This window comes from Oryzias melastigma, linkage group LG10 (genome assembly GCF_002922805.2).
Source record: "Oryzias melastigma strain HK-1 linkage group LG10, ASM292280v2, whole genome shotgun sequence".
In the NCBI taxonomy this organism is placed as follows: Eukaryota; Metazoa; Chordata; class Actinopteri; order Beloniformes; family Adrianichthyidae; genus Oryzias; species Oryzias melastigma.
Window position 1 is genome coordinate 11,734,654 of NC_050521.1, and position 26,593 is coordinate 11,761,246.

The window sequence follows — 26,593 nt, forward strand, 5'->3', positions numbered from 1 at the left end:
ATAGTCCGGTAAAACATGTGCGAGCAAGAAAATAACACCACTTTTGCGAGCTTGCCGTGCTGACGCCCTTAAAAATCTACGTCTAATTCCAACATTTTTTCCTAAATGGCTTTTCAACGATGCTCAAGGGGTTAGGAGGTGATCCTAAATCCCCAAGAGGAGTTTAATATTTTAGAAGGTACTAAAGGTAATTTTAAAAAATATATATTTTTTAATATTCAAGATGGCAGGCTCTTCCCAAGGTCAAAGGTCAACGATTCTTTGGTGGTGGTTGCAGCCAATCATTCAAACAAAAGTGTTATTTTACTATATTGTGCAAAAAATGGAAAAATTGCCCAATTTTACTCCTGGTCACAACATGACCGCCAAGGTGTACGTTCTATGGCCATCCCAAAATGATTTTAAAAGTTCCTTTGAATATCCTGGACACCTGTGTTTTTGATTCATTTGTGGATTTTGTAATTATTATTTTGAAGACATTTTAGCCCCATCCTTTTTTGGCAGTCCAGGACTGCTGCAGGACATAGTTATAGAACCAAAGTCCAATCTTCTCCATTGACTTTATTCTGTGCTATTTATCACCTTTGAGTCCTTTCCGCCTAAATCTATGTGCACATAATTCTACTGATTAGATCCAGATGTTACTGGTTTGCAAATCTGCAAATAAACTGATACTGGTTACTGTTGAAAAGCAAATTAGTTGTATTTTCTTCCATCCATGTACTGAAAAGTAAGTGGATTGTGCTGCATCATTTTTGACCTCATGTCTTTGGGATCTAACTTCAAAGTACTTTTCATGGCCATCACCTCTGCCACAAAAGGAGTTTAATCCCAGTCTTGTCCTCTAAAGCCATGGATACCTCTGACCTTTCTCCGCGGCCTGCGCCTGAGACATCAGAGGAAAACGGGAGTACGGACGCGGAACCCGAACCCCCCGCGGACAGCGACCCGGCACCTTTGTCGGCCCCCCCCGAGGCTCAGGAAGAGGAGTTCCCTGCCGACTTTGAGCGCCTGTGGAAGGCGGCACAAGACAGCCCCCAAGACTTCACCTGCTGGACTGACCTGCTGCAGTACTGCGAGCAAGAGGTGTGTGCTTTCAGCGCAAGAAAATCAAAGGAAGTCTAATGTTTTATCAGTCAATATAGCATCAACTGATACGTTTGGACTTCTCATCTGACTTTAGGGTCACGTTGTTGCATCACACAGAGCACTGGAGGCCTTCCTCACTCATTACCCGCTCTGCTATGGCTACTGGAAGAAATTTGTGGATCTGGAACGCCGTGGCGGATCCAACGACAAAGCAGAAGAGGTTTACACTTTTACAGATGTTTCCCCTTCGGTGCTTTATAAAACTGGATCAAAAAGTTCACTTTTATATTACAATTCATGCTTTGTTCTAGGTGTGTATTCGAGGCCTTCAAGCCATCCCCATGAGTGTAGATCTGTGGATCCATTATGTAAATCTGTTACTGGGCACTCTGGACATGAATCTGTCAGATTCTCCCTCACGGATCCGCAAGTGAGAATACACACACAGACAGAAAACAAGCTGACTGGTTCCAACTGAATAACTATTTCTGTTAATTTCTTTTTCCTTAAACTGTTAGGGTTTTTGAAGACGGCATCACAGCAGCAGGGATGGACTTCCACTCTGACCGGCTTTGGGATCTGTATGTGGAGTGGGAGAAGGAGCAGGGGAACATGAGAAACGCAACAGCCATCCTGGACCGAGTGCTCAAAGTCCCCACCCAGCTCTACAACACCCACTATGACAAGTAAAGTCGTAATATACCAATTCATGCTGAACTCCACACTCAGGAGAGCAAAGGCCTCCTACAGACCAACCTTATGTTGTTTCCTTTCCATTTGTTCTCCTGGTTTGTGTCCTCCTCCTGCTCGCTCTCAGGTTAAAAGAGCACATCAACAGTCACCCACCTAAAGAAGTTCTTTCTCCAGAGGAGTACGAGGAGCTGAGGACGGCGTGCCGTCAAAGCCAGAAGGCGGCACGCGCCGAACAGGCCCAGCAAGAGGAAGAAGAGAGACCTCCGGGGGAGGAGGAGCCCGCCACACCAGAAGGGGTGGACTCTGTGAGTGAAATCCATCTGCATAACTTCAAATTAGGCATTCCCTCAGCATTGTTTGGATGAATGTGTCCTCAGACCTGAGTGCGCTGGATGAATAAATTCAAGAGATTTGAAAAATAGTTTTTCTGTTTATTTTACAGGAGGAACTCATGCAAAAGATAAGGGAACGAGTGCTGGCTGTGAGAGACAAGGTGTATCAGGAAAACGAAGAAGAAGTCCGCAAGAGGTGGCACTTTGAAGAAGCTGTGAGCATCTGGGGGTTCACTTCAAACTCTGACACCAGTTCAGATCTAAAACTAAAGATTCTAAACTAAAACTCATTTATTATAGCTCTCTTTGAAATGTAATTTTATTACACGATGTTCCCTCGCTCTATTGCCGTTCACCTTTTGTGGTCTCTTTTGTTTCGCAGATTTTTTTCTTGTGTTAATCTGCGTGCTTTTTAATATGTTTTAAGCAGTATATCATGTTCTACGTCCTGATTGGTTGTAGACATTGCCGATCAATCTCCTGTACAGAATCCGTGTAGTTTGCCAAATCTACATAAATCTTCAATTGCTTTCAGATCTTTGTTTTTATCCTAAATTATAATAATTTTTCTATGAAGGTTTGAAATTTTAGAGTTTAAGAGAAAAAAATGTATACTGTGTACTGAGGGGCATTTTGTAAGAATTGTAAATAAATAAAGATGACTAGCCTGTGGATTTCACCTTTCACCGGTTACTTTTAAGAACGTAACTCCTGCTATGAACGACAGTATTTATCAACAAGTTTTACAAAAAAATGTATCTGTTCTGTTCAAACACACCAGACTTATTCCCTTTGTTTTGCTGCAGATCAAACGGCCGTATTTCCATGTGAAGCCGCTTGATCGTGCCCAGCTCCAAGCTTGGCACTCCTACCTGGACTGGGAGATGGCCGAGCTGCACAGGGACACAAAAGACGCCACACAAGGCAAGTACACGAATAACAAAGAAAAATAGAGACCCACAAAATTGTGTTCTTGGTGTTTTTAGTGTATTCTTTGTGTAATTTTTCTCAGAAAATGTACCCTGAAAATGGCATTTTTTTAGTATTTCTTTACTCAAATCATTGTGAATCAGGAGGAGGTAATAAAATTATGTGTGATAAAGCTTGTTGGTGTTGCATAAAACCTTTAATCGGTGGGCCATAAGCTCTCTGCTCCACTCTAATCTAGTTCATTCACTTGTAGACGACTAGATCCGTGTAGATCCATGATGATTAGAGTGGGACTATCAATAAGTACAGTGTTCCTTTGCTTATTGCTGGAGTTACATTCGAAAAAACCCTGTGATAGGTGAAATCCAGGAAGTAGAGTTACATATGTTTAAGACTGTAAAAGTCCTCACTTCACACAGTATGCTGCATTAAAAAAGCAAAGTGACTCTGAAATAAATCTCAGGTACTGTGACAACACACTGCTGTATCTACATTTGAACGTTGCAACATCCTCCTAGATCCAAGCCAAGCAGCTGCAGAGGGATCCGAGCCTCAGGAAGTACCAAAGGATGCTGGGATTGCCCGTAGCGATCACAGACTCCGCGTTTTGTTTGAGCGCTGCCTCATCGCCTGTGCGTTGTACGAAGAGCTGTGGACCAGGGTAGGAAGTCGCTCTCACGTTTGCCCCATCATCCCTTAGCTCACTCTGATGCATCAGTGTGTCTCGGTACTTTTGTGTGTTAGTACATCAGATACCTGGAGCCACAGAATGCGGAGGAGTCACGGGCCGTTTACCGGAGAGCCTGCCAGATCCACCTGCCACACAGACCCAACATTCACATGCAGTGGGCTACGTTTGAGGAACGGCATGGTATGACCGATCACGACACCAATGTAAATTCCCAATCCGCTGGGATATTTTCCTTATAGGGTTTTCTAACGTTGTTCTTCAGGTGACATAGCTGAGGCTCGGAGAGTGTTGGAGCAGTTGGAGAAAAGGCTGCCTGGTCTGGTGGTGGTCCGCCTCCGCAGGGCTGCTTTGGAGAGGCGAGCGGGCCAGCTGGAGAAAGCCGAGTCCCTTCTGCGTGAGGCGGTGGCCCAGTGCTCAGAGAAACCCTCACTACATGCTTTCTACTCCATCAAGCTGGCCCGTCTGCTGCTGAAAGTGGGCAGGAACTGTAGCGAGGCTCGCAGAGTTTTACAGGAAGCACTGGAAATAAGTCCAGTAAGAGACCAAAAATGGATGTAAACGGGTTTCTTCACAGCTGTGTTATATTGCGAGGCTTTGATTGCCCGGGTGTTGTGGGCAGCTGACAGATTTCACTCAAATGCTCAGCACACATGCTCATTCCCCCTCTTTCACTCCACCAGGAAAACGATAAGCTCCACCTGAACCTGTTGGAGCTGGAGGTGTCAGACGCCTCGGCTGAGGCTGTGCAGGAGTGTGTGCGGCGAGCCCTGGAGGCGCCTCTCACTCCAAACACCAAGATACTCCTCTCACAAAGAGGCCTTCAGTTCTCAGAGGACTTCAGCAACTCCATCAAGAGGTCAGGGAAACATTTTTAATAAGGATGACGAATGGGGGGAAAAAAAGGTGCTATGATGTGTTTCTCTGCAGCGTGATTTCTGTGTACGAGGCACACCAGAAGCTGCTGAACGAGCTGGGAGGAGCAAAGAGGGCAGCTGAGAACGGGTACGTCAAAAACCTTTTACAGTGCCCACCTTTTGGGGTCTCTTTCTGCTTTTTCAGTGATTATTGCAGGCTTTTCTTTTTTTTTTAACAACCCGGTTGTGTTCCAGTCCTCATTGGCTGTTGATCTTGCCAATCAATGTCCATCTGCTGTGCAGAATGTGTGCCGGTTGCCAGATTTTTGTTTCCATCCTGTAAAACTGGACTTAAATTTCTTATGAAGGCTTGAACTTTGAGAGTTTAAAGGGTTAAAACATAAAAAAACATCTGTTATCCTTCTATTGAATGTATACGCCGCGATAAATGAAGGAACACGGTACCTTCACGTTACCTAGACTTTTATAAAGTTTATTTGACGAGGATTCCTTTTTGTTCATCTGTGACTCATCAGAGACGAGGATCCAGAAAAGCAGAGCAAAACCGAAGAGGACTCCACTGTTGCTGCTGCCACCACTCAGACCGCACCTACCCCGCCGCACGTCCCCATCACCACGCCGCCTCCTGTGATGAGCACCGACGTGAGCGCACAGACGGGGTACGGAGCGTACAGCAGCTGGTACCAGGTAGGACAGAAAAGGTTGCATGTTTGGTTTGTTATTGTAACAAAAACAAAAAACTGACAAAAAATCTGTTCTGATTTAAAGCAGCCTCATTACGGCGGCTACGGCTACCAGAACAGTTGGAACTACAACCAGGGTTATTATCCGCCCAGCTGAAGAACAGACCGAGCCCTCTGGGCTCACATTAAACTCAGCAGCATCATCATCGTCTTCCTCATCTCCTGCCCCGTCACAGGATTCATGAAGAAGTCGCCTGTTCTGATGGGCGAGTGGAAAAAGGAGGAAAGCCAAGCGTGTGTTTTATCTGGAATTATAAAAACTCCTCTGCTTGTTTCTTAAAGTCTCCCACTTTGTAGGAGGAAGGTTGATGTTTTGTACGATTCCACTGTGTGTTGTTTTTGCCTGTTTTTATGTATATAAAAATGTTTTTAGTGTGACTTTTTATGTGTTTGTTCCTGCTTCCATCTGTGGAGAGAAAGGGTTGTCTTTTAAAACACTCTCCAATAGAAGGGTCATTAGCTGCTCATTTTCTTAGTTCAGAAAACAGAATAAGGTTTGAATTGATATTACTTTAAAACTAGTTCTGGTATTTTTCTGTTCAATTATTTTCTTAAAGGTACCTTCAACTTTTTGGGGTTCAAATCACTAGATTTGAAATCAAACAAAATAGGTTTGGAAATAAAGAAAAAATGAGAAATTGACATTTGATGAACATTTAAATCAAATTATTGACTTTAATGTTTTAAAAACTTGGATCTCTCTGTTCTCCAAGTCAGCTTTATTGTCAGTGAATTTTGGTGACAGAACTGTTGATACATCTGAACCATTAAAAAAAAAGGCAGAAATCTTACAAAATCAGGAAGAATGGGATTTATCTCTAAGGTCCAAGCAAAAGGATCCGGTTAAAAATGAAGGACTTTTCTGAAACTGATCCTGGAGGAGGTTTCAGTCAGAAGCCAGCTGTCTGCTTTCTTCAGTCGGTGAAAGTTTGAGGTCCAGCTTGCTGTAAGCACCAACCAACAGGAGGCGGGGTTCAGTGCTTCTAGAGGCATTTTTTCTTCTTCATATATACATTTCAGAGTCTCTAGACTTCTGAAGGTCAAACAGCTGGCTTACTGAGTGACACCAAAAGGTGGCAGTTGTGTTGTGGATCCTTCTGTTTTAGGTGTTTATGGGGTTGATGGAGGTGGTGAGGTAGACCACAGCAGATCCTCATGTTCTCATTTCTTGGTGACGACCAGCACAGCTGAAGGCACCAAACCTGAGAAGAAAAACAAAGAAAACTGTTGATTCAGATTTGAAAGCGTCCTTTTTCTTTAAAGTCGTCCTCCAGCTCACCCAGCTCTTTGAGCGGCTTCTCCATGTCCTGTTCAGTGTAAACGTGGCGAGGGTAGGGCGACAGCAGCGTGAAATCCTGACCCTCTGGGGTGTTACTGTTCATCTGTATGTAGACCCGCACTGCAGCCAGAGGTTCCTGAGCCTTGAAGGCTGTTGTGATGGTCGAGCCATCCAGGAGGCGGACCTGTGGATCAGACGGAGGAGCGTGAAAAGGGCAGTACAAGTCCGTGAAAAGTCCAACAAAACTCATGTCAAAAATGTTAGATGCCCAGAACAGCTAACTAACTGGATCTGAGATGGAACGGACTCTCTGTCAAATTAATAGAAAATACTGCAGAAATTTAGATGGTCAATGGAAGATCAATGGAAAATTTGATGCATCTTCTTAGTAAAAAGTAGTTATTTAAATGTACGTCAAGTATATTTGGTCTATACTAAAAGTGAGGCAGTACATTTGAAGTTTAATTTTGATACAATCTATTTATTATAAATTGTTCCGATTTTGTCTGAAGTAGTACAATATTTTTTTAAGTAGAAGTTGGGTTTTTTTTTTTTTTTTGCATTGTTTGGCCAGGGGTCCGACTCATATGTTTGTTATTTTCCCACAAACAACCACTAGTTGTTACAAGTCGTTACCAACAAAAATGCAGAAAAAGACGAGCTGCTTAGTAGGAGATCTCGTGAACCCAGACATGGAGACGTGATTACCGATGTTTAAAATAAATAAATCTGATCTCTCAACATCATCCGCTTCTTCCATGCATTGGAAATGAGATGAACACATTTTTGGACAAACAGCAAATTCGGTGACATATCATGATATTCCATTCACGCACAAAAGAAAACTGATTTTTACATAAAAGGATGATAAATCCCCAAAAGAAATGAGGAAAAAGTACAGTGGAGACTTTCACCTGTATCCTGGACTCATCGTACTCCTTTTTACTGGGTGGGGGGCCCTGACTGGTGGGGGAGGATGGACTGGGTAAGGTAGGTTGAGACGAGGCGGCTGTGCTCGGGGCAGCACCGCCCCCAAACTACAACAGAAAAAGAAAAAAAAAAACTTGCCGAGTTGCAGATTTAACGTGTTAAAAACACAAAAACTACCTTTTGAGCTCGCTCCTCTCTGTCCCGTGCGATCTTGTCTTTGACTCTTTGTCTGAGAGAAATGGAAAGAAATATTGTTTGGAGTTAATTACTAAAAAAAATACTTCTATCAAGATTTTAAAATGTAATTTCAGGGTGTCTAAAGATAAACCTACTGGAAATGCTTGGATTTAATGATATTTTAAATACTTTTCGGTGCACTGTTATGCTAATAAATTCTAATAAATGGATGTCACAGCTCACAGATGTGACACTACCTGGCCATTTTGTCCTCCATCTTCTCTCTCCTGCGCTGATCAGCCAGTTTCTTCATCTCGTCGTCTTGTATTTTTTGGCGGATTTGCTGCAGCTCTTGGCCCTGTCTCCTCCTCTGCTTCTCTCGCTCCACTTCCTCGGCGCGCTCCCGCTCTCGCCTCTCCGCCTGCTTCACTCGCATAAGCTCCTCTAGTCTGGATGAAGCAACAACACTCACTCTTTCTACAACATTGTTTAAACATCTTTTTTTTTTTCATTAAAAACACATTTTTTTATTCACTTTTTGAAAGTGTATTGATTCTTGACCATTCCATTTTTGTAACCCACTTCTGAGCAACGTGCTGTGCTACAATTGACTACAAATGAACATAAATAAAAAGACCTTTTGACTTGTTCCCGCTTTTCCTCCTCCGACATCGGCTGCTTATTCTCCTCATTTTCAGCAAAGCTGCCATCTCCTTCTGCTGTTCCTGAAACACAAGACCAACACTTCCAAGTTCAGAAAAGGAGAAAGTAATTTCATTTTAAATAAATGGTGCAAATCTAAAGTCATTACACGAGAAAAGTGCACCGAAGATAAATAGCGATGAAAAACTATTTATATGAATTGAAGGACTACGAGGAATACTTCAGAATTATTCCAGTGATGCATCACATCTTCAAGGTGGTGTTTTATACTGATTAGGTTGAATTTTTCTTTTAAAGAATTCTAAGATTTTCTTCCAGAAATTACCTGAAAGTTTGTCATTTTAACTGAAGGGGAAAATGTAGTGCTTTTCTTTTTTGCTTTGCTCAAAATCTAACACAGAAGTTCTTCATAATTTGACATATTCCAGCTAATCCTTAAGATGCACTGAATACATTTTGACCGCAAACAGAGGGGACTCAACCAATCGACTAGCTGAGTTTGAAAAGCAGTCTGACCTTCAGCGGGGTCTCCCCGTGCGGGCTGCTCTGTGCTGGTCTGAGTGTCTGCAGATTCTCCCAGGACATTCCCCGCAGGAGGAACGTAGGGCTCATCGATGTCTGGGTCGTTCTCATGGGCCATTAACCTGATCGAAGCATTTTCAGGAAAAACAACTCAGTCAAAAAAAAAAAAAAAAAAATTGTGTTGAATCTTTTTAAGAACCAAATATCAGGATCGGGCCGGTGCTAAAGTTCTCATGTGTTCAGTTCCAAACTTCACACCAGAGAAACATTTCCATTAATCAGATTCTATAAACCCCATCTTTCCAGAAACACTTTTGTTCAAAGGTTTCTGCTTTTATGACCAACTATGGAGACTACGCCTAGATTGAAAATAAAAAATGTGTACTTTTTAAAAGAATGATAGATTTCAAAATATCTGTACATACTATAATCTACATTGAAACCTCTTAACTGATATCCCACTGTACAGAGTATGTTTATGTTCTTGAAAGCATCCAGGAAAAAAAAAACAAAAGTACTCCTGAGCAGTCTTGTGAGTACATTCTTTGGGATGGCATTTAATCATTTTTTTGTGGATCAGACATTACATATTTATATACAGTGGAGGAAATACGCATTTGATCACTTGCTAACTTAAAGAGAAACTGACAGTCTGTCATCCTCTGTGTCAACATACTAAATCAGCAAGGGATCAAATACTTATTACCTCCACTGTGTTTGTTACTTCAAAGGTTAATTATCATCATGTTAGCTGGTATGCATTACTGTTTTAACTGTTATATATTGATAATATAGGATATCAGCATAACTATTTATTTTAATAAAGCTACCCTAATTGCACAGAATGAGACTTAAAAGGAGTTCTTTCCATACAGACGCACATTCTGTTAATTATTTTTGCTAAAAATAAAACTGTATGGACATAAAATAAAATTTACTGAAGCTAATAAAGTTATAATAATTTGATATAGATGACAAAGTAAAGTGCAAACATCAAAAACTTCAAGCTCTGGTTGGTTGAGACTTCTGATTGGTTCATTTCTTAAAACAATAAAACATTTTTAAAAGCGTTCTCTGGGTTGCAGGAGAATGCACTCAAACAGGACAGGAAATGTGCACAAATAAGAACAAAGTGCAAAAGTGCAGGGCGCATTCACACTGGAACAGAGCCAAGTTAGGTAAAAAATGGTGGTAGAAGGATGATGATATGGGTTTGAGCTGAATACATCTTGTAGTAACCAAAAATAAGCTATATCTACCAAAAACGTTTTTACCTTTTCAACAAATTTGGCCCAATATAATAAAACTAAAGAAATAAAAAATAAAACAACTAAAATCTAAATTTAATCGTTGTCACTTTTTAGTTTTGTTAAAATAAATTTCAAACAAAACAAAAGGCTAGATTATGTCTTAATTTGGACAGAGAGAATTTTAGAAAGCAGTTTTAAATGTTAGTTTTTTTTTTTTTTACAAATAATCTACTGCAACACATAGACTGTAAAGGATCCTCTACAGGGGAAAAAAGTGGTTTACAGAAAGACAAAAGTGGACACTTTTTAAACAACATGTATATATATTAACATAGCTAGGCACGAAAAAAAAGTATAAAAAAGATTAGTGATGTCTATCTCTACTATTATAAACTATTCTTATGCAAAACATGGTATTCAGTTGTCTCTAAATCAATAAAGAAATGAAGAATGAAACCTTAAAAAATGTAAAAAATAATAATAATTACTAGATCAATGTTGACTGCATTGCTAACCCCTCTCTATATATTTTATTTGAAGTTTGAAATACAGCAATGTGAGGCTTTAAGTACACATGTTCGAGATATATTACAGCCTATAGAGGTGAAGTTATTTCGCTGTCTTGTGTCCACTTTTAAGGGTATTGTTTTTAAAGTTCATTATATGTAAGGATAATAAAGGTTTTCTATTCTATATAGTGTATATCTTGTAAGGTTGATATGAGCCACAAAATGATAAAAATAATACATCAAAGAATACAAAACAGCACATTTCTGAGAGTAAAAAAGTGATGATTACAATACTTTTCTGGTGTGGAGATTAGGTCTGTGGGACATTACTATGTATCCTCTACTCACCAGTCCATAGCTTGTTCTATTCCCTGGTTCCCCGTGTTGGCCACAGCTCTCTCCCTGAGTACAGAAACTCACATTTAAACACCAAACCTTTGTGAAATGACCAACAATCAAAGGTTTGGATTGGAGGGTCACTCACGCCCTGTTTCTGTCAAAGCCCATCTCAAGCAGGCTCTCGAGAGTTGTTAGCTCCGCCATCACGACCTGAAACAGTAAAATAATCAATTCTCACTTTGGAATTTTGTTCCAAATAAAACTTACAAAGGCTCATTGACTAGAAAGGCTCGTCCCAAACCCAGCTACATAAGCTAATCAAGCCCAGAATATGGTTCACACGTTTTTTCTTGGTTTTTGTTCAAACAAAATAAAAATAATAAAAAAGTAAACATTTTGTTCAAGCTTGAATATACATTTTCTTTAGTTACTGACTATATTAACTTTAAAAATGCTGAAAGCTACAGTTAGCATAACTGTAGCAAACGCTCGACCTGCGGGAGCTAGCATGGAAATGTGTCCAAATAAAACCATTTGGAAGATATATACAATTTTCTGTCCGTTCATAATGTTAATTTGGGGTTTTACCTCACATATAAATGCTAGAGTTAACGTAATTAGGACTTCAAATAAACCGTATTTAAATCCGAATGTATACAAATCTTGGTTAGCTACTCACACATTAGTTAAGACCGCTTCATCGGTACGGAAAGCCAGTTGTGTCATACAGCACAAAATCGCGTTTTGACTTCAATTCAACTAAGACAGAAATTAGAATGCAATTTAACAATTCGTGTATGAATATTTGCCTAACTCCAGGTTAAACTGAAACTTCAACTAGATAATTTTGTGAACTGGGAATAGTTGATGAGGAAAGTCATCTCCATCACTAAGGACAGCACCCAGTCAGACAGGAGATACAGAATTTGATTTTAATGTATATAATTTAAATTATAATATTCATTTGATTGAATTTTAATTTGTACTGCTATGTTGAAAGATCAATTTTTGTTCATTGAACAGACAATAAAGTTAATCTATTCCATTCTGAGAAAAAAACAACAACAACAACATTAAAAAATAATACTAGAATTACATTTTAATGATAAAACCTTCTTTTAATTAAATTTCTTTTAAATCAAACTTGTTTCTTTGGTGGGAAAATTATTCTTTTCTTTTCAATTTTTCTTTTGGATGATTAGATTGAAAGACTGAGATAAAACATATAAAACAGTCAAGGCCAGAGTTATCTTTATTACACTTGAAGGTTATTTGATTCCCCGCCTGCCACGTTAAAAAAAAAAAAAAAAGAAAAAAGTACAATTCTTTGTGAACATGTTTACGTTTACAGCAAAAATGAAAATGTTAAAAAATGTTTTAGATAAAAAAAGGGAAAAACAAAGTTCAGTGAAGACTTCCTAAATTTTAATGATAGACGATCAAAATGTTCTCTGCGTAATACCAAAAATTGTCTTAGGTCACCACCAGTCAAGACTTCCAAACAGCTATAAATGCTACATGTATTTTCGCACGCCTTTTTTTAAATACAGGACAGAAATATTAATGTTAATAGTCACGTATTTGAAATTAGGAGACCAATAATTGGTTCAGCATAAATTTAGCCAGAGTTTCAAAAATTAAAAGAAGGAATACTAAAAGTTTTGTAGACATAGATGGCACAGAGTGAAGACAGGTACGTGTCTGTGTGGGCGTGACAACCAAGACTACTGTAGGACATGTTGATTGTTGTTAGATTCAATTATTTCATCTTGTCTTCTGGTTACCATGGTTGGAGTTCAAACTGAATTGAATTTGCTGACATCCCCAGTACGGGCTGGGTTGGCCTGTTACATATTTACAGTAAGTGTAATGATTAATTTCACTCTCCCGTCACACAGTCTTATACTGCTCTCATACACAAGACTAGCATTACTCACATGCGTCTCTTGCTGTTCATCCCTTCAGCAGATCTCCCATTAGCAGATTTCTCTCTATCATCCATCCATGAATTTTCTGTTTTGCTGTCTTTTCTATCTATTTTATCCTCCTCTGTCTTTTTGCTGTCACATGACCAACATTGTTTTGGTGAGTATGCTTTTATGGATTTTAAACAAAAAAAAACTTTCTTAATCTGTCAGTAATGTAGACTTTTGGACTGCTTCAGCTTAAATTTTATACAATGTCTTTTGGTAAATATTCTGTATTTTGTAATGTTTAAATACATCACAAAGTGCACTCACCCTGTCAGGAACTTGAGCAACTTTTCAGTCGAAGTTCATCCATGTTTGCTGAGCAATCCCATTCCTTTAAAGAGCTGCATGATTCATTTAAGGCAATGTCGTACAGAGGTGGAGAAAAGTTGTCCTTGAAACTTCAACAACTTACACTTTTGCTCATTTCAACAGCGGTTACTTAGCAATATAAAATCATTTTTATTGCATGTGGTATTTTTATTTAAAAAAATGAACATAGGTGATCCTAATTGGTCACTGGAAACAATTTATTTTAAATATGATGGTGCCTTTGTTGAAACTATTGATGTAATCTCTTGAAATGCAAAATAACCATGATGCAGATTATGAACAGATGCTAACATCCTTTCATGTTGGAGTAAAAAAATGTGACAGAATATAAAAAACTTTAGGGTTAAAGGTTCTTTTTGCCTCGCCCTAAATTGATTTACAACCTTCTTTTCTTGCAGACGACTGGGAGAAGTTAAAACCTTACCAGGATAGCTTCAAACAAAGTGTGAAACTAAGATGACGACATTTTTACAAGGAAACAATAAATTCTTATGGTTACAACTTTTGTCCATATCAATGCCTGCATGTAAAAGATTAATTTAAATGAGTTTGAGATCCAAGTCCATTTGCTATCATACTACTCATCCCTTATTTCTTGCGTAAATTCATTGAACAGCCGACCTTGATCTTTTTTCTTTTTTTTAAATAAGTGTTGCAGAGTAAAAATGTTATCTAAAAAGCAATAAAATCTAAGATCAAATGGTGCATCAGCAAAGAATGATTTTATTATCCTTTGCAGGTGTGGCAGCGGTCATTCCAGGATTTACTATGAAGTAAGAATGCGCAACTTCTATCCAAAAGAGGGCAGCATTAGTTCATTTAGATGACACTGTATAAAGAAAACTTTATTCTATAAATTTCTTTTTTATCTAAAGTTATTTTACAAAAGAAAAGGGAGAATATTTGAGATTATTCTGGATGGTCAGCTGCAAGAGTCTGGAAGAAAACTCACCATGTTTTGTCTATAAAAGACAGCAGAAGACTGTAGTCTTTCCAAAGATGAAATGTCATGACTCCTGTCAGCTGTTTTGTTTCTGTGGGTCTCGCCAGCTGTAACAGCATCTCCATATGGAAAGACTCTGGCTTCCAGTGGAGCTGCTGTTATTTGTGGCGGGACGCCTCTCTTCAACAGATTCTGCCGCTTGTGTTCAGTAAAATCTGTTGTTTTTTTAGGAGAACTTGTGGCCCACGAAAAAATAAAATACAGCTTGTGAATCTCATCCATCTGAATGTTGTTTTTTTTGTGTCACCTCCTTTCAACAAACAAAACACATGTGAATGTAATGACTTTTAATAGCGTGGAGGGTAACTCTTGTGATTTAATACAGGCATATCCAAAGTCCGACCGGTGGGCCAAATGCCCACGTTCAAATTTCCACCGGCCCACAGGCTTCTTTCACTTTCTAAAACTGTGTGCACAATTTCTTGGTTGGCAAAAATAGGTTTGAAGCTGTTGTAAACCTGTGGCAACACAGTTGTGTGATTCTTTTGTGGCACTCTCTAGACCACTTCTATAATGTCAACTGAAAACAAAAAAAGTTAAGTTGACAGTGAGGGCAACCACTTCCAGGACAAGTGGGAATTGGCACATTTTATCAGGGAAATATGAAACAATTGCGGCTATTTTAAGGAGTTCGTCAAAAGGCACTACCAGACAAGAAAATGAACAGCGTGAAATGCTACAATTTGATAGAAATTTCACTAAAATCATACTCAGATGTATTTGTGTTACATGGGAATAAATGAAAAGTATGCCATTACAATAAAATACTGATTGAATAGTTAATTTGCATTTAATGTCACAAAATTAGTTCAAATAACGTCCAGATGAATGGTTTAATTTTCTCCTGACCAAATCTGCCCCTTATTGCTAAAAGTTTGAACCCCCTGATTTAATATATTTTAGGCTTTTTAGATGGGATCTATATATTGTTCAGTCTTTTCCTCATACATTTTAAATGTGCGGATTTAAAAAAAAGTGTAAAAAAAGACAGAAGCAGTGGTTCAAGAAGTAAAACCTGGTCATAAATGTTTTTTTAAAGAGTTATAGAAAGTATAATGAAATGCAAAGATAGTTTGAAATTTGTTTTGAAAAAAATTCTTAAAGAAAAAAAGTTAAAAGCAAAAAAAAAGTTTGAAAAGGATCAAAGCATCAATGTGATTAAATAAAAATAAAATAAATACATAAACAAATAAATAAAAACAATAAACAAACAAATAACATCATATATCAAGCAAGCAAAATTAAACTTGAAAAAAGGCTACTTCAAACAAAAAAGTTAAACATTGGGTTGAGAATGGTCAATTTGAAACCCAATCGTATATTTTTAAAACGTGTAACACGTTTTTATAGACAAGCAAACGTTTTCAATTAGGTTTTTTCTTGAAAAAGAAAGTGAAAATGACCAAAGAAAATGTATAAATGTGAAATATAAATTAGCCAATCGAGACTAAGATATTTACTTAACAACAATAAATTGGTTTTAAAAGATCATTTTGTATAGATACATAATTTCAATACAACCTTTGTTGATGTCCAGAAAACCACTCCAAAACTGACATTTCAAAATAAAAAGCTCTCAAACAAATACATTTTTTGTGTAAACAAATAATGTCAAAAAATAATTCATGGGGCATCAATTAATTGAAAAAGAAAAGGTGTACCACTCGTTTTAACAACGAATTACAAAAAAATTCAGGAAGACTGTGAGGCATTGACTGTGATATTTTAAAGGACTTTTATTTTGAAGTTTACCAAACAGAAATCCGGTTTCCGCGTGTCACTCCTATTTAGCGGAGTTCACCTAAAGGTACAGGAACTGACAGGCGGTTGCTAAGTAAGTGGCTTATTTCAGAGAAGCCACTTCGGGTTTCCCCTTCTTGTTTTGGCGTAACTTAAGACTGTGAATGTCGACTTAGTGACGTAGTTGGCGTTTATTTAGCTAGTATATGTCAGCTAAACCGAAAGTCCTTCTTGAATGAGAGACTTGCAGAGCGCGAGCGCTGACTAGCTAGCTAAGAAAAGGGTGGGGACACAAACTTCCAAGACCTCGCCTACAGTCGTCGCTCCATTTTGGCTGGCAGCTAGTGTCTTTGCGGCGTGAGAAGTCCGCACCACTTCATTAGATAATTACTAGACTGGCACACGTGTGTCAATTCCTTCGTAGAAACCGATCACCATGTTTAGAAAAACCCTAAAAAAGGACCCCGAGCTGTTTCAGAACGTCTCAGATGGGCTGCGGCGGCTGTACCGGACCAAACTGTTCCCCTTGGAGGACACGTATCGATTCCACGACTTTCACTCTCCCGCACTGGAAGATGCCGACTTTGATAACAAACCGATGGTACTCCTGGTGGGTCAGTACTCCACGGGCAAAACCACTTTTATCCGACACCTTATGGAGCAGGACTTCCCAGGTATGCGGATTGGCCCGGAGCCGACCACAGACTCTTTCATCGCGGTGATGCACGGTGAGCAGGATGGGGTTATCCCAGGTAATGCCCTGGTGGTCGACCCCAAGAAGCCCTTTCGCAAACTCAACGCTTTTGGCAACGCCTTCCTCAACAGGTAACCTAACTATCAGGTTTGATTAAAAGCAATCTAAAGTTAAAAGCATGCCATTTCATGTAGTTATTAAACCTCCATAAAAGAGGAAATGTAAATGTTTTTGAACAACTCAGTACCATATGTAGTTGAAAACGTGTCAAAGGATGTCACCACCCCCACCACAAGTCTAAACGCGCACCACACTTCAGTTGTAAATTCAGAGTATGTCATTGCACAATCTTGACAGTGAGGAAGGCACGTTTCTTCATCTTAAGAAAATGTGGGTATTTGGAGTCAAAAATGAGGGGCAGTTCTAATCTGTATACACTATTTTCAATAAACAGACTTCTTATCTTCCTCTTTGACTACAGGTACCTAGAAGGGTAATTCTTGCCAGCCTTTTTTCCCAATGTCACAGCATAACCCTTCCAACACAGAAACTAAGCAATGTTGCCAAGCAACACACTGACCTTTTTCTGTCCTCATGTCGGTGCTGTGACTTTCATGTCACTTACTTGTTGCCACGTCTGTATGGTCAGAACACACCCTTTCTAGCTGTAAGTTTGATTTATGAAGTCTTATCACAAAGGGTTAAAAGTATCTGTTTCTGACTTAGTTGGTGTAGCAACACTTGAATTTAGGATTTTTCAATAAAGGAAATTAAAGACTCACCCAGCTAGTTTCAACCTGTTCTTGGTAGTGTTTTTCTCATGATGAAATCTATGTTGTTGGTTACCTTTTGCCATATCCTGTCAGGGGTCACTACAGCGGATCAACTTTCACTAAAATGAAAGTTGTATTCCGACTGGACACATTTGGTTTTCTTGAAGTGAACCAGAGTTACTTTCCCTCGATAATCCAAAATGAATCTTTAGTCTGAATACACCCACCCCTGGTGGTCCCGAACAAGCGGTTCCTGGTCTCGGTTAGTTTCCAATTGAACTGAGCTCCAGTTCAGTTTCCTCAGTCTGAATAGGTTCCATGCTCGGAGTGGGTCAACTAGACCAAAATGACCACTATAGCCATGCATTATGGGATGTAAACAGAGAGTTGTAAACAAACACGGAGCAACAATGAGAAACAGCAACTCGTGGAAATGTGGTCAGATAAATTCAGACTCATTGAAACAACTTTAACATGTTTCTCACAATGTTTTCCCAACAATATGTAATAAACAATTTTTAGCGTACCTCCATAGCCTCTGTTCCTCAGTAACAGCCTTGCAGAATGCCTCCACTCTACCAAAGTAGCAGTAAAAAAGTGTTGTACCTGACATTGATACAGACTTTCAAAATTGGTCAGCCAAATATAAAGTTTGAGTAAGTGAACTATCCTGACAAGGACTGCAAAGTGTAGGACTTCCATTATTCTTTCTCTCATTGCCTTGCTCCGACTTCATAATTCCTGACCAATGAGTTAGGAGATCTTTAGTCGCATGCCTTTGTTCACAAGCTTTGGATCAAAACTGAAATGTCCAGTTGGCATTCTGAATACAAGTTCAGGACTTAATACGGACCAAATAAAGCAGACTTGGTCCAGACCAACAGACTTTTCCTGTCTGAATGCACCCTAAGATTAAAATTCTGCATTTCTGTATATTTTATATTTTGAAATAATTGTGAATAAAGAGCAGAGAAAAAAAAATCAGTTTTAAAAAGATTGTATTTGTGACATAGACAATACTCTGGCTCCCTGCTCCGCTCCATTCTAATACATCCACTTGTACATGACTAGATTCCTTTACGTCTTAATTTTCTTTGTCTTGCTCAAAGGTGTACAGCTGGATGGCTCCAATATTCCTTGCCATTTTTGTTGCAGCTATAATGTTAGATTGGGGTTTCAAGGGGCTGTAAGCTAGAGAGCGTATAAACAAATGGATCACGGGCAGATGGTGGGATGGGGTTGCTTCCACGTTAACAGTCCTGCCCACAACTCAGAGTTTAATTTCGACTGAAATGCTGTCGCTCTGTAGGAACTATGTCCAAGAAAACGGCAAGTTTTTAAATTTTGTCTAAGAAAATAAACAGCATAATCATAATTAAAAAAAGACCACTGGAAACGCCTTTACAATAGATCAAAAGATGATTTTAACTCCTTGATGCCTGAAGCTATGGAAAAGAATGTATTTGCTTTCAAGTAGATGATTTGATGCATACTTGTATCAATAGGGGTCAAGGCATTAAACAGGTTGTGACATAAAAATCGTCAGACTTTTCCATTTTGGGAGTTTTTCCTCATTAGTGCAACATCAAAGCTGGAATGTGGAAATTGTCCCATAGAGTGAAAGTCGGGGGAACAAAGGTTAATCAAATGTGGCATGTTAGGGCCTAGAAAAAAAATCATATAAAAGAAAGTAAACTAAGGAGTCTTGAAGAGCTTCACATTGGAAAAATCCATAACGGGCCCCTCCCAGAACAATTCAAAGTGTTGAGTCAGCCTGTACCTGAACCCTGTTCACTCTCCATGGATTTGTAATGACAAAAGCCTGTTGACATTTGATTGTTGGCGGTGTCACTTCCTGTAAAGGCTGAGTGGATGTCCTCTACTCCCCATCTCACCTGCCAGTATAGTGTCACCCTGCTTTCACATAGTTGTAATATTCCCTTTAGTTTAAACCAGCTGTGCTGTAAAAGAGGAAACCTTTGAGTTAACTCAGTTTGGGTACTTCTATTATCCATTCCTTTTGATTATACAGATGGTTGTCCTTCTTGTTTAGGGCGTCAAACTTCTGACAAATAATATTATTTACTTCTCAGAAAATGAAATGACGCTTTTATCTGGCAACATTTTCAAGAGTTGAACATAAGAGGTTATGGGTCACCTCTTGGAGGTCGTTGCAGCACGGAGTTGAAATCGTGTGAAGCCTTTGTAACGCTATTGATTTTCTACAATTACTGAACAGAGTCCTGGTGTCTCCTGGGACCTTTGTGGTTTTATTTGAATACAGTTGTAAGCATGAGTGGCCATGCGTTTTTTTTTTTTTTTTTTTTTTTTTNNNNACGTAGCCAAACTTTTTGTCAAAAACCACACTGTAAGAATTGATTAGATAGATCTACTCGGCTTAAACTCTGTTAACTTGTTGACTCGAGCCAGAGATTTTTCTCATGGATCCCTGTAATTGCTTTTAAAGGAGATATGTTTTAATCGCCTGACTTCAGTGTTTAGCTCCTAACCATAGTTATTCAACTCTTAGATTAGCCTTTAACTACCAAGGGCTGATATGACTTCTCTGCACTATAACCGGTTATTTATGAAGATGGTAAACACAAATCAGCTCAGAGGTTCTCACACAAACTCATTATTTTCACTGTGAACAGAAGAGTTTGACATAAACTCGTGCTTTTTTTTCTGCTTTCATATCAGTTTTGCAGCATTTTGCTTTGTCTGTTCAGTGACCTCTGTTCTTGCTGATTGCTTTAAAATAATTTTGAACTTCTTGGTCAACTTCTGATAAGCATACACATTTTTTTTCCTGTTGTATTACAGAAAGCTCATCTCTTAAAGGCCTTCGTCAGTAAAACTGGAATCAGCAAAGCTTTAGTTCCGCTCTGGCCCACACTGTCCTGCACCGTTCTGTCCTGTTATTCCAGTGTGCTGACTCGGCTCTTTACTGAGGCTGACATTTGTAGAAGCCTCTCAGATCATCTAAAAAACATGCGCACAGGTGCAAATAGACAAGGAAAGTGATTTAAACAATAGATGATTAGTCGTGAAACAAAGAGAGGATTTTGGGGAGTAAATCTGGGAAACGTGACATGGTTGTAACCCCAGTCTCCACATCTGTGGATCACGTGATGGTCGCCCTGTTTCCTCCTCTGTGGGAAACAACGGTTATAATGAGAAAGAAGGTCATAGGTCAGGAGATGAGTAAAACAGTATTGTCAAAATTCCATGTATTCCAAAATGCATGGCAATTTTTAACGTTTACTCATGCCTTCATTACAGGGATGACTTTCTTGGTTACTCAAGATATAATCACATAGCTGGAAATCCTGTGCTCTCTTAAAGATCCAGTTTTTTTTTCTTTTTTTAAGTTCAGCTCTAGCTGATCCAAGCCTTTTTTTTTTCTTTCTCCAAGACTTGTGTAAAAAAAAAAAAAATCCAGGACAGTTTGAGCCAAAATTCCATCTGCGAGTCATATGGTATCAGATATGAGAGGTAGAGGAAAAAATGCATTTATGTTATCTTTGGCTGCTTCTATCATTGTCATGTTGCTACCAAGAGAGTCTCATTGCAAAAAGCAAGTTGATCACATTACTTTGACTGAGTAGATTTTTCCAATCCCTTTGTTTGGTGGGTTGGATCCCTGCTGCGGTTTGTGGCGTGTGTGCTCTGCTCTGTGTGGTTGCAGCAGGAATGTGAAGGCACGTTTTCTTGGTCTTATGACCCTCTGAGCTCATTTTATGAATGTTTGGCTTAAAGGGCAGCAGAGGGAGAAATGGTATTCTAAGTTGTGGGTTATGTTAGCAGTCTCATGTTTTTTTCCCCCCTTGTGACAAAGAATCAAACCAGTTTTTATTCTCCCTATTTTTTTGTTTTTGTTTTATGGTGTGATCTTTTTCTGTTGAAGTGCAGCACTTTCTTTTTAAAGTTTAAACTCCATTGTAACACATGTTTTCAGCGTATTGCTTTCTAATATTTGTGTTTCCCCTTCAGTACCCTTCTACAAACAATACTTCTGTAATGTTCGGAAAATCTTTATCGTCACTGTTGTCGGAAAAGCCAGATCTAAACGTCAGCTAGTGCTCAATGTTTGCAGAATAGATTAGCACAGAATCTAAATCATCCCCTAAACATCCTCCTGCAGTGACGGAAGAATTAAAGCATTTATTTATGGAAACAAAGGATGTAACTCTACTTGGAAATCCTTCAATAGAAATGTACTCCCTTTTTTTTTTTTTAATAGCAAGTAAATATTTCAAGTTATTGGAACATTATTAAAACTGGACTGTTCACCTTTGACTTTTTATTTCCTCTCACTGCGGTTTGAACAGTTTCTTCTAGTTGTTGTCTGATCAAGTCGGAGCCTGAGAGTGAGATAATAATTGTTGTGAAGCTGGAGAGTAAAGTTTATCTAATGCCAAGCTTGTATAAAAACACTCTCACCAGACTGGTTTTCTGTTTATTCACTGTGAATCTCCCCACTCCTTTATCACACACTCCTTTACTTTTTCTCATTTTTAAATATTTTTATTTCTCATTCTTTCCCCCCCTTTTGTTCCTTCTGCAGGTTCATGTGTGCTCAGATGCCTAACCCTGTCCTGGAGAGCATCAGTATCATTGATACTCCTGGAATCCTGTCTGGGGAAAAGCAGAGGATAAGTAGAGGTTCGCTTTACTCACAAACGCTTGCTGTTCCTTTTGTCTTTGGCTTTAACAGAAAACCTTTCGATTTAAAAATGAACACAAATGGACTAAAAAGAGTTTTGAGTTCAAACCTGAAAACGGACATGCATAAACAGCCTTCAAAGGTGGTTTCCCGTCTCCTTTACACAGACAGCTTTAGGGACTCTCAGGTCTGTCAAACTGGTTTTAAAGTCTTGCTATGCCTGCAGACATGCAATAAAGGCATGACGAGGGCAAAGATGGGAGCTTGCACCACCTGAAGTTAAGTTCCTGTTCATGCAGATCCTTTTTATGGGTGACATCATACACCATTTCTTGGGAATTATTCTTGTTTTCAATAGCTCCCTCACTCTTTTAAAAACGTGTACATTCTGTCCTCTATTCTTTTTCTAATGTCATTTTCAAGCTGTTGTCACTGTTTTATTTTTAAAGGATGTGGGCTTTAGGATTTTAGTGCACAGGGATGACCTGACCAAGCCCAGAGGGAAAACAATCACACAGCTAAACATGGCTTCTTCTTTTTTTTCACCTGAATCGAAGCGGTTTTTAGAGGAAACGCATGCAAAGAGTGTTTTTGTGTATTTTAGTGAGAGGAAGTGGAGTAAAATGGGAAACACCGTTTCTCAAGACTGCATTGAGTACCGTACCAGCATTGCCTGCATTGGGCCAAATCCCTCCCCAATCCTAATCTTGAGTCCTCAAAGAAGACAGAAAAGCAAGGATTCATAAATCTTTTATTGTGATTGTAATATTTCAAAAAGATTGAAATTTTCATTAATAGATTAAGAAGCAAAAAGTTTGTGGACTGATCGAGGCAAAAAACGTTATATTTGTTTTCTGAAATAATTTGTGTAAACATGTACATAATGAATAAATCAATCCATACATGCTGATTTGACCTTTCCTGTCATGAAACTTGAACAAATAGAGGCCTTCACACTTTAGTGTGTATTCCTGCAGCTTTGTTCTCAAAGGCACTTTCTCCCTCTTCAGTGTAAACACGTCTTCCTCTGTTTCTGTGTCAACACAGGCCCAATAATACTGTACTCTACTAACGTACTGTACGCTGTGTGTCATATATAAACAGAACTGATTAGATTGTGTGGGTCAAGTTTAAGGGATAGAAGTTTTTCCTGGCTCAGTTGTAGCAGATGCTTTAACCAGGCTGTAAGGAACTTTAGGGTTTATTTTTCCGACTTCTCCTTTGTGCTAATTGACCACAAAGGACTGTGTAGTTTAACATTTCAGTATTTTAATATTTAGTTGTAACTATCTGCTTAAGCTTTGGGACAAATTGTCCAAGCAAAAAGAAAAATGTTGAGAAATCAATTCATGGTATAGTTATTGAGCAATTCTGCTACTGCTTTTCCTTTTTCATTAGGTCAGCATAAATTGTTTTCCTCATTACGGAGTTCAGAAAACCTTCATGAAATCTTGATAGCAGGAAGTGCTGCTAAGCTATACAGCAAAATGATTTAAAAAAAAAAGCTTTTCAGAAATCGTTTAGATGTTTGTATAACTCTGTAACAACGATTTTATAGGGATGGGATCACATTTTTGGGAAAAAAGACGGGTTTTTAATAAAGACTTGAGCAAAGCCCTAAGTCGCAGTATAATCTGTACAGTAAACACAGGCCAAAGGTAAAAAGATGAGATTTTCGTTTAACCTCACATTGCACAGATTATATTTATAGTTTGGACTGAGCCACAGCATTTTATTCCATTTTTGTTCCTTTTTTAAATCTCTTAGCAGAACATCTGATTTAAACCTCGGCTTTCTGTTGCTATTTTGAGGTTTTATGGTAACCACACTGACGACTTCTTAAAGTTTTACAGACGCGAGACTGAAAAAGCAAATCTGGGCCCCATTCCTTAACTGACATTGTTGTTTCTTAGTCATGCCATAGTTGTGGCGTTCCACACCTCTGTCCGTCTCTCCTCTCAACATGAATCTGAGTACCGTCAAACTTGATCATATCTTTATGTCTTTGCGTGCCTGAAGAATGTATACAGCACTGACATGGCAGCTGTTGATGCTATAAGTAAGGCTGGGTTTCAGCAGCTGTCTCCTTCCTGTACTTGCGTATTTAAAAACAGACTTCATGGACGATGAACAAATGTCCTCTGTGGGTCATATCACGCCCTTAGACTTGTTCATTTTCTCTTCTGTCTACTTTTGCTTTCACTTGTCAAGGTTTTCCACAGAGTGCTTTGACCATGAGTAATGTCCATCTCTGTTCCCAGTTTTTCACTTTTCCTTTCTCTTTTCTGTTTAAAGACCCACTACAGTGACTTTTTTCTATGTTTTTATCATGTTCTCGTGGCATTTTACTGGTCACAGAGGACATATATTAAGAAAATTAAGCTTGAAATTGCATTTTTGAGTATTTCTTTACTGAAATCTTGGTGAATCTGGAGCAGGAGACAAAAACGTTGAAACAAATTCTGATGCATCTACTTATAGACTGCTAGATCCATGATCGTTTTGCTCATCTGAGTTAATATCTGGATCAAAACTGTACAGATAAATGGCTCCAATTTTGCTCGCCATTTTTGTTGTACCGGTAAGGTTAGGTTGGGGATGTGAGGGTCTGTAAACTAGCGGGTAGGTAAGTAATCTGATGAATTAAAGGAAGTGGGGGTGAACTTGCTCCATGCCAATAGTCCTACCAACAACTGGGAGGGGAATTTCTAATGAATTCCTGCCGCTATACAGAAATGGTCTCTAGAAAAGATTTTTTTTTTTTGGCTAAAAGCCACATAATCATAATATAAAGACCACGGGGAACACTTTTACAATCAAAATATAACTTAAGATCTTTTCTGTCTTTATTATCTTTGTCCACATTGCTTCATCCTTTTTCAATTGTAGATATTGAAAGGTGATAGTATCAGAGTGCATCTCTATTAGATTAGATCGATTCTTTAGACCACCTGCATCCTTTTCTGATCAGATAACATGTGCTCATCAAAAACACAGGCGCTCCCCTCTGTCAGAAACCTCAGTAGTGTTTTCAGTTTCTAAGAATGTAAAAGAACTAAAAGTTGGAGCTCTGTTCTGTGCTCATTCAGGATTGCTTTTCTTTATTTTCTCAACTTTCTTCACATGCCTTTTGAATTTTTCATGGCTTTGTTTTTAAATGTTGTCATGGCATGCCTGTGATGTGGCACGATTCATTGCAGGGCCCTGAAAGTAGAAAATACTAGAAAATATTTCCTGCTTGTGGTTCAGTCTTTACCTTATTATAGATCTGTCACTGCTCTCTCAGTGAGCAGGTTAAACAATAACCAGGTCAGTACGCCTAGTCTTATGGAAGTTTATCCTCTAAATGGAACGAATGAACTCACACTTAGAATAGATAATTTTAACCCAAACTTCTCCATCCTATAATTTAATTTCCTCTTTTACCTTTGAGTTCTTTGTTAGCTGAAATGAATGCCACCTTACCCCTGACACTGGCATTTAGGTTTTCCTAAAATGTGCTGTTTCATCTTCTCCATATGGTTCTGTTATCCATGACAAAAAAAGCAAGTTAAGGAGCTTTAATGTCTGTGCTGATGGTTAAGTCTTTTTTTTTTCTTTCCCCCTTTTAGGTTATGACTTTGCTGCTGTGCTGGAGTGGTTTGCTGAGCGTGTGGATCGCATCATCCTCCTCTTTGATGCCCACAAGCTGGACATCTCAGACGAGTTCTCAGAGGTGATCCGAGCCCTCAAGAATCACGAGGATAAGATGAGAGTGGTGCTGAACAAAGCCGATCAGATCAGTACTCAGCAGCTGATGAGGGTCTACGGAGCGCTCATGTGGTCTTTGGGGAAAATCATCAACACACCTGAGGTAAAAAAATAAAATAAAAATTATTCTTAATCGCCATTCTCCTTTCATGTTTGAAATATTAGTTGAAGAAGTTGAAAATTGAACCAACAAACTTATTCATCCTTGTAGAGAACAGCAGGTGCCTACTCCAGCTGCCACGTAGTCATTTTTTTAACAGACTGTGAGCAATTGGGGAGTATTTTGAACGACGATCTGACCCTCTTTGAAAGCTTAGAGCTTCAATAATGTGTTTGTGTTTCAGGCTCTTAAAGGACATGAGAACAGTTATAAGTATGTATGTAGTGAAAGTAAAAAACACTTAGAACTCCACCATTTGAAAATCCCATGTCCTATCATGTGACACAGTCTTATGATTCCTCCCTGACTGCTTGGTTAATGTTTGATCCAGAGAAACCTTTGGATCATGCTGTTCATTATTCATTGCTTTTGACAGATAATTGCATTACTGAACAATTTCAACACCCCATAAAGTACTGAGGAAAAAATTCAACTCGTTTTATCATTTTCACAATCGCAGTCTTTTTTTTTTTTTTTTTTTT

General features: G+C 38.7%; 3 protein-coding genes and 1 long non-coding RNA gene across 5 annotated transcripts in view; 3 read left to right on the top strand and 1 right to left on the bottom strand.

The window, feature by feature from the left end:
- Nucleotides 1-5,731, top strand: part of si:ch211-114c17.1 (pre-mRNA-processing factor 39) — a 6,572-nt gene extending 841 nt beyond the window's left edge. Inside the window, exons 2-15 of the mRNA XM_024284070.2 lie at nt 851-1,086; nt 1,184-1,309; nt 1,401-1,519; nt 1,608-1,775; nt 1,907-2,087; nt 2,225-2,329; nt 2,921-3,038; nt 3,563-3,705; nt 3,789-3,915; nt 3,998-4,269; nt 4,416-4,591; nt 4,663-4,737; nt 5,126-5,297; nt 5,379-5,731. Of these exons, the coding sequence (XP_024139838.1) occupies nt 851-1,086; nt 1,184-1,309; nt 1,401-1,519; nt 1,608-1,775; nt 1,907-2,087; nt 2,225-2,329; nt 2,921-3,038; nt 3,563-3,705; nt 3,789-3,915; nt 3,998-4,269; nt 4,416-4,591; nt 4,663-4,737; nt 5,126-5,297; nt 5,379-5,450 (2,090 nt within the window). The 3' untranslated portion in view covers nt 5,451-5,731. The remainder of the gene's footprint in view (nt 1-850; nt 1,087-1,183; nt 1,310-1,400; nt 1,520-1,607; nt 1,776-1,906; nt 2,088-2,224; nt 2,330-2,920; nt 3,039-3,562; nt 3,706-3,788; nt 3,916-3,997; nt 4,270-4,415; nt 4,592-4,662; nt 4,738-5,125; nt 5,298-5,378) is intronic.
- Nucleotides 5,732-6,032: 301 nt separating this feature from the next.
- On the bottom strand, nt 6,033-11,849 carry ubxn1 (UBX domain protein 1). Of its 2 annotated transcripts, none has more exons than XM_024283195.2 (10): nt 11,702-11,849; nt 11,168-11,232; nt 11,032-11,085; nt 8,919-9,046; nt 8,377-8,464; nt 7,997-8,188; nt 7,740-7,791; nt 7,547-7,669; nt 6,633-6,816; nt 6,033-6,555 (listed from the first exon to the last, which is right to left on the bottom strand). In XM_024283195.2, the coding sequence occupies exons 2-10, from the start codon at nt 11,224-11,226 to the stop codon at nt 6,515-6,517; spliced, it is 921 nt and encodes a 306-aa protein (XP_024138963.1). In that variant the 5' UTR covers nt 11,227-11,232; nt 11,702-11,849; the 3' UTR covers nt 6,033-6,514. The 2 variants fall into 2 exon arrangements, with proteins under 2 accessions (XP_024138963.1, XP_024138964.1); XM_024283196.2 differs by lacking the exon at nt 11,702-11,849 and adding an exon at nt 11,616-11,675.
- Nucleotides 11,850-12,653: 804 nt separating this feature from the next.
- On the top strand, nt 12,654-14,545 carry LOC118599258. Its single transcript, XR_004948557.1, has 2 exons — nt 12,654-13,107; nt 13,724-14,545. It is a non-coding gene; the product is annotated as an uncharacterized LOC118599258 (long non-coding RNA).
- Nucleotides 14,546-16,108: 1,563 nt separating this feature from the next.
- Nucleotides 16,109-26,593, top strand: part of ehd1a (EH-domain containing 1a) — a 12,609-nt gene continuing 2,124 nt past the window's right edge. The window contains exons 1-3 of the mRNA XM_024283194.2: nt 16,109-16,893; nt 22,103-22,200; nt 25,813-26,054. Of these exons, the coding sequence (XP_024138962.2) occupies nt 16,505-16,893; nt 22,103-22,200; nt 25,813-26,054 (729 nt within the window). The 5' untranslated portion in view covers nt 16,109-16,504. The remainder of the gene's footprint in view (nt 16,894-22,102; nt 22,201-25,812; nt 26,055-26,593) is intronic.

Coding starts and splice junctions, on each gene's coding strand:
- ubxn1 (XM_024283195.2), bottom strand. CDS start 11,226: ATGGCGGAGCTAACAACTCTCGAGAGCCTGCTTGAGATGGGCTTTGAC. Junction 11,086..11,167: donor GGCTTTGACAGAAACAGGGC/GTGAGTGACCCT, acceptor TTCTGTACTCAG/GGAGAGAGCTGTGGCCAACA. Junction 9,047..11,031: donor ATAGAACAAGCTATGGACTG/GTGAGTAGAGGA, acceptor TGCTTCGATCAG/GTTAATGGCCCATGAGAACG.